Raw genomic sequence first — 7,588 nt, 5'->3', positions numbered from 1 at the left:
TAATAATAATTGACGACGGTGACGATGAGGATGATGATGATGATGATGATGATGATGATGATGATGATGATGATGATGATGATGATGATGGTATATTGCATTTTTATAATAAAGTGCTCTATCCCAAACAAGACAACCTATGCTCTCCGAGCGCTTTACATCAATGACAAGATTTCTGAGAATGAGTATGGTAAATGGGAATAAAAAAACCCCCAAACAAACATTGCGAAACAGGCGTTTGCTAGGAACTATTTATCGTTTAGGCTGAATGCCTACTGATTCTGAATTGACGGAAGCAGAGTAAAGTATACACCTTTCGTAAGAATAAAACGCCTCTACCCAACGAGGGAGAGAAAGGGATGCTCAACTTTCTATTTCAAATAAAGCCTTTTACTGCTTGGCAAGATCGTAGAGTAGGCAATGTTTTGAGGCGGACTTACTCACTATCATGTGCTGGAAGGTCACACAAGGGAATGCTGTTCCTAATCAGCAGAAACAAATTATTCACCTTATCATTCAAAATATTTCTTAAGGCGAGAGCTGCTAGCTCACAGCGGAAGAATATCTACAATCACTTGTGAGAAACCTTTACGATAATTTTTTTAGTTATTTACTACTACTGTGTTCTTGAATGAAAAAGCACAAAGAAAGCGTTTATGAGTGTGTTTGCGTGTGTGTCATTCTTTGTGTTTATCCTGGTTTTCTTGTGGTTATATTATGTTGAAGTACCCCCTGCCTAAATTAAACTGACTGACTGGTTGATTGATTGACTTACAGTAAGTTCCATGAAAACTTTCCATTCCATTTTGCCTATGATACTTCATTGATTATCTTGTACAGCTTCTGAAGGAAGTGAAGCAGGTAGAATGGAACTTAAATAAAAAGGCCAAGAAGGATCCCCAGCAGTATTTTGGAATTATCCAGAGAAAATTGTTTATGAAGGCAATTTTTGTTCGTACATCAGTGACGAAAGTTTCCCGGAATGGATCTTTCTCGTACACCCAGCGGTCACATTTCCTGGTTTCGTTGGTCAAGTGGTCATCAGTTTTGTAGAGTCGACACTTGGAATACGCCTCGTCACTGTCGGACCACGGGATGCTGCAGTTGACGAGGTCGTCATGCCAGGAGCCCTGGCTTTGGTACGTGTCGTTGTCCAGTCCGGGAATAGCACACCTGGGGTAACAAAAAAGAAAAAAACGGTATTGAACCCGTCTTCTGTTCACTGTTGAATGTTGAACTGATATTTCAATAGGTTTGTGATAGCGTTATAAACGACTATAACATTAAAACCGCCACTGATGCCGCGTTTGTGAGATAATGGTACTTGTATTGTTTCTTTATTTACGTGGACTTTCCAAACCAATACACGTGCCATTGATACGCCAGACGAGGAGCAGTGCAAGTAAGGTTAGCAACCCCCCCCCCCCCCAAAATGCATTGTGGGTGGAGGTGGGGTTTCAGGGAGGCTTGCCCCTTGGTATAATAAATCAGTGATTTTTCCATGTTTTTTGGTGTGATTAGGACGAATCAAATTTGGCATACAAATCTGGGCTCAAAACTTACGGAGGGGGAGTTCCCCCACCCCCTTATTTTCTCACATTTAATTTGATTTGCGATGACTTTGAGGGTCAGAGTACTTCACTTCAGATTACAAACACACATACACACACACACACACGCACGCACATACACACACACACATACACACACATACACACACACACGCACATACATACACACACACAAACACACACACACAAAATCACCAATTCTCCAAGTGAGAAGGGCCCAATAATGCAAAATTACTGAAAAAAGTTTGTGATTGAATTTTAACAACACAGTAGTCACAGTGAAGAACAATAATTTGAAAGAAGAGACTTTGACCCTGTGTCATAAATATAACATAATAATAATATTATTATTATAAATAATAATAATAATAATAATAATAATAATAATAATAATAATAATAATAATAATAATAATAATAATAATTTCGTTCGTCGATCTGACAAAGGCTTTTGATACAGTCAGTAGATCAGGACTGTACATGGTGCTTGGAAAAATTGGCTGTCCCCCAATACTGCTACAGCTCATCATCTCATTCCACGAAGATATGAAAGCCACCATTCAGTTTGACGGTTCAACATCAAACAGTTTCAGCATCAATAGCGGAGTAAAGCAAGGTTGTGTTTTAGCACCAACCCTTTTTAGCACTTATTTTGCTGTCTTACTGCAATACGCATTCAAAGAGTCACCAGGGGATGTCTTCCTCCACTGGACAACTGATGGGTCGCTCTTCAATCTTGCTCGACTCAAGGCCAAGACCTAGATTAACAAAACAACAGTACGAGACCTTCTCTTTGCCGATGATGCTGCTCTTGTTGCTCACAGTGAATCAAGCCTACAAACAATGATGGACCGCCTATCTACAGCATGCAAGGTCTTTAGCTTGGTCATCAATGTTAAGAAAACAGTCATCCTTACCCAAGAAGGTGCAGAGCAGAGCATATGGCTGAACGACAAAGAACTTAAGAGAGTGGACAAGTTCTGTTACCTGGGGTCTACCATCAGCTCTACAACATCACTTGATTATGAGATCAACATCAGGATAGGGAAAGCAGCAACAACTTTTGGAAGGCTGACAAAACGAGCATGGGAAAACAAAAGATTAACCATCAAAACAAAGATCAAGATTTACGAAGCATGTGTCCTCAGCACACTTCTTTATGGATTTGAAACATGGACCTTGTACAGCAGACAAGAAAAGCGCCTCGACATTTTCCATCTCAGATGCTGCCGCAAGATCTTAGGCATTTCTTGGCGTGACAAGGTTTCAAATGTCGAAGTGTTGGCACAGGCAAACCTCCAGAGCATGACAACTATCCTTTGTTTAAAAAGATTGAGATGGCTTGGCCATGTCAAGAGAATGGATGACAACCGGATTCCGAAGCAACTTCTCTATGGAGAACTTGCCCAGGGAAAGAGACAAAGAGGGAGGCCAAAATTGAGGTACAAAGACACCTGCAAAAACAACTTATCTAAGCTTGGAGTAGATTTTCACATCTGGGAAGAAATAGCTGTGGACCGAAAAACATGGAGGAAAATTATAAAGGAAAGAACTAAAATGCTAGAGAACAGCCTTAGAAACAACCAGGCTGAGAAGCGCCAACGACAAAAGGAAAACAGTGGAAAAACAGAGCTTCGATCTACGACACTGACATGCAAGCACTGCGACAGAATCTGCGCTTCAAACATAGGAAGAATTTGCCATGAAAGAAGCTGCATGAAGACAACATTGAGACCATCTTAAGCTAAATTGACCGTCTGCATAGACGACAAGAGCCATACATACATTACAATAATAATAATAATAATAATAATAATAATTATAATAATAATAATAATAATAATAATAATAATAATAGATAGCATTTGCATAGCGAAAATTCCCGCTCAACAGCAAGCTCTATGCGCTTCACAATCTACATTATTACCCTAGCAGACCTGAGAGCATTCTGACACAACCTCAACTTTCTTGGAAGCATACAGTTCAAGCAGCCATTTATCTATGATCTATTTTTGGTGGCCGAATTTTGGTGATGGTGTAAGGCGAAATCCGTATTTTGTGATTGTGAAGGGCTAGACAGCAATACACTAAAGCAGTGTATATCAAGAAAGGAGTTAATCAAGGCAGACTTAAACTAAAGCAATATAGATCTAGAAGCCAGGTGTAACTGTGAAATGCTAGACAGCAAGGTACATGTAGATGTAAAATGACTCTGCGGCATAGACCAGTAGGAGCAATGACGCCAAGGCGTCGACCCCGAGCAAAGCCGGGTGCTCAGCTAGTAGGCCCTAAAACACAAACATGTTGACAAGATCTTTCGCTGTCTATAGCCGGGTACCCATTCACACTTAGGTGAAGTGAGGAAAATTCGAGTAAAGTGCCATTCCCAAGGACACAACGTCGGCCCCGTGGCTCGAACCCCCGAACCCGCAACCTCATGATTTCAAGTCCCGTAGCCTAACCACTAAGCCACCGACGCTACATTATCGTACAAAGAGCCCAACTCGGATTCGAACTCGTGGCTCTTAGATGTTGACCATAATGATATATACTTATTTACAGCTCTGTCTACATGGCAATAAGCACAAAAGAAGAAACACCAACCTGGAATTATGACATAGGAGTAAGCAAATGTGGTTCATATTTGAACGACAGCCTCGTTTAAAAAGTGTTGACCTGCCAAAAACCTAAAACATAAGCTCTTTGGTCACGTGGTGAACACAAAGTGGACATAATTATTCATTTTTCTGGTCACTTTTTGAGATAAAGTATATACCGTGCAGTGTGCAATTACATAGTGAAAGCAATACAAACGTGCCTGTGATGCTGTGGTGAGGCACTTCGCTGGGGAGATAATTTTCACCAAGTATCTCTGTCTATCTGCTGGGATGTTGTATTCTCACTAGCTCGAGTTGGCCCTGACGGGGCTTTCTGAATCGTCTAAAAGGTGTCGATGGGTACGCAAAACGCGTACATTTAAAAAAGAATTAAGAGCAATACACATACACATTAGCCCATTCTAAATCCCATCCCATTTTTCTTGGCTGATAGCGATTCCCGCCAATTACATCTCACAGACTGTAAACGAGACAACATTGGCGACCTAAGTTTGTCATACAACTGTAGGTCCTGTACTTTCTAGGTTCTTTAGCCTTCGTCAACGGTGCTCCTAGGTTTTCTATCTTTGCATTCTTTTTATTTTCAATAGTACTAATAACAGTGTAATGCATATATCGTCAACTTGCCAGTGTGCGGTCTCATGACAAGGCTAACGTGATCCGGTGGCTTGTGGCGAGAGACGCTTCCTGTTTCTTGAAATGCAACCTGAATCCAAAGAAGCTATATATTTTATGTCACGACCCGGTGGAATCAGGTTCCGGTTAATTTTTGTGTGGAATGTGGAATTATTAGTATTATCTTACAGCCCTCTCTCTCTTCTCCTTCTCTCTCTCTTTTTTTCTCTCTCTCTCAACACACACACTCTCTCTCTTTTTCTCTCTCTCTCTCTCTCTCTCTCTCACACACACACACACACATACACACACACACACGCACACCCTCTCTCTCTCTCTCTTACAAACACACACACACACACACACACACACACACATACACACACACACACACACACACACACACACACACACATACACACACACACACACACACACACACACACATACACACTCACCTATGGTTTGGCACCAAAAGTGTGAAGATAGGCCCCAGTATGTTCATAGCGTCTGGAATCGCTACGATACACACCAGGAAGTAAAGGCGCTTCTGGTACCTCCCGAACTCTCCCAACTCAGAAATGACGTCATCGAACCTCATCCTGGTACCTCACAGCCTACAAACTTGTTTTTTTCTGAAGGGTTATGAAGATGGAAAGTGAAAAGTCAAAACTACGAATCATGAAGAATATTTTGGTTGTTGCATTTTTGGGGGGGTTGACGCTTTTAAATTTGGAAGGATGACGACAAATAGAAAAAGGGAGGGAAAGTGAGATCGAGAGAAAGAAAGAGACCGAGGAGAGCATGGGATAGAGAGAGAGAGAGAGAGAGAGAGAGAGAGAGAGAGAGAGAGAGAGAGAGAGAGAGAGAGCAAGAGAGAGATAGGGAGAGACATAGAAAGAGAGAGAGACATATAAAGAGAGAGAGAGAGAGAGAGAGAGAGAGAGAGAGAGAGAGAGAGAGAGAGAGAGAGAGAGAGAGAGAGAGAGAGAGGATATATGGATGGATGGAAGAATTTAACACAGTCTGTTACCCTACCTACCTACCAAGTTTAGTTTGCTTCTTTTACTTTACTTTTACTTTTCCGATCCTGCGGCCACCCGGGTTCTTGCCCTTCGGCCTGTCGATAAGGCAGACTTTTCTTGTTTTTATCAGCTGTGTTTTGTCCCTGTATAAAGTATTTCCGATATATTAGTTTGCTTCAAAGGAAGAATATTTTATTTTCGCATATGCCAGAGAACTAATAGAAAGTATTCCAAAAGGAACCACGAAAATCAAGCTCATCTCATTTGGATCCTCGAAAACCCGCGTTACAGTCAAGTACGCATCAAAACGCAGCAAATCAGACTGAGTTCTTTATTGTTAGAAAAAAAGCGCTCAAAACACTTGGCCTTTGTGGAAAGTAAACAGCCCTCTTGCTCTACTATGTCTTCTTTTTTTTTTTTGGCTTCCTACTGAGTCGAAGTTTTCTAATTTTTCGCTTCTTTGAGTATTTTTTTAATGGATTTTTTTAAAGTGTCGTGTGGAAGGAACAAAAAAACAATAGCACATCTATTTATGATGATTCGTTCATTATTACTTTCAATTTTCCAAAGAGACGAGGTGTTCAACGTAATAATCCTTCAAACTGAAACGGTAGCAACACCGAACTGCTGGTTGCTGAAGTGTGGCGTCCTCTATGTGAACTAGGGTTATAAAGGTTTAAAAAAAAAAGAATCTTATATGCCACATAAAAAGGCCAAATGACATCAAAGAAATTAAAAAAAACCCTGAAAGATGTCATTAAAAGTCCATACTGAGCGATAGGAAGCTCAAGTTATGTAAACATTGAAATCTCAATTGCCGCACGCTACTTATAAGAATTCGAATATTACAAAAGAACCTTAAATGTAAATGTAGGTGAACTGCAGAAAATAAAGGCTTGAAATGAAAAAAAAAGGAAAATGAATGGGATAAAAAAAGAGAAGTACAGTAGTAGTTCTTAAAAAATAAAATGTATAGACGTAAAGAAAGCAAATATCACATAGTAAAATGACATGCAAAATAACAAGTTTCACGTGTGCCTTGTAAGATTATACAGGAAGTTCAAAGTTCAGAAATATCAGTCAAGGAGCAAATTAATGTTTTCCACTTGCCTGTAATAGGGCTACCTACCCCAACGTTCCAATTTCAGGTAAGTTCAAAATAGCAAGTTTCACATTTTAGTACAAACTTGTTCAAATACCACATAGTTAAATCAAATACACCCCAAACCAACGTCAGCGCACATTCACATAGTAGCAATATGCGTTGCCATAAACCAGTCAAGGAGTAGATTTTTTTCACTTGCCTGTACCAGGGCTGCCTACCCCAACGTTCCAGTTTCAGGTCAATTCAGGGTCAATTATTTGGCCCAAAATCAGGTAGGACAAAGGAAGGAAAAAAAAAGATGATCGTTGGTCCAGTACACATAGTAACCATCGAACGGGACTTGCTTTCGTGATATTGGGAAATTAGATTTTGAAAACTTGTTGTGCATGCACATGTGTGTGTGTGTGTGCGTGTGTGTGAGTGTGTATGTGTGTGTATGTGTGTGTATGTGTGTGTGTGTGTGTGTGAGTGTGTGTGTGTGTGTGTGTGAATGTGTGTGTGTGCGTGTGTGTGTGTGTGTGTGTGTGCGCGCGCGTGCGCGGACGCGCGCGCGTGCTTTCGCGTGTGTTTATGCTTGTGGGGAGGGAAGGCGTTTTTTGGGTGAGCACAAATTAAGGTGAACAGTGTTTATGAAATGAGGCGAGTTTATTATTTT

The 7,588-nt window shown here is 40.6% G+C and overlaps 1 protein-coding gene across 1 annotated transcript in view; it reads right to left on the bottom strand.

Annotated features, from left to right (window-relative positions):
* LOC101861039 (solute carrier family 22 member 1-like) overlaps window positions 1-5,422 on the bottom strand; it is a 20,017-nt gene extending 14,595 nt beyond the window's left edge. The window contains exons 1-2 of the mRNA XM_035969718.1: window positions 5,262-5,422; window positions 839-1,173 (exon numbers count right to left, since the gene is read on the bottom strand). Of these exons, the coding sequence (XP_035825611.1) occupies window positions 839-1,173; window positions 5,262-5,404 (478 nt within the window). The 5' untranslated portion in view covers window positions 5,405-5,422. The remainder of the gene's footprint in view (window positions 1-838; window positions 1,174-5,261) is intronic.
* Window positions 5,423-7,588: the final 2,166 nt, after the last annotated feature.

This window comes from Aplysia californica, unplaced genomic scaffold (genome assembly GCF_000002075.1).
Source record: "Aplysia californica isolate F4 #8 unplaced genomic scaffold, AplCal3.0 scaffold00174, whole genome shotgun sequence".
NCBI classification, from domain to species: Eukaryota; Metazoa; Mollusca; class Gastropoda; order Aplysiida; family Aplysiidae; genus Aplysia; species Aplysia californica.
Note: the sequence above shows the minus strand (reverse complement) of the source record. Positions and strands in the feature narration are given on the sequence as shown.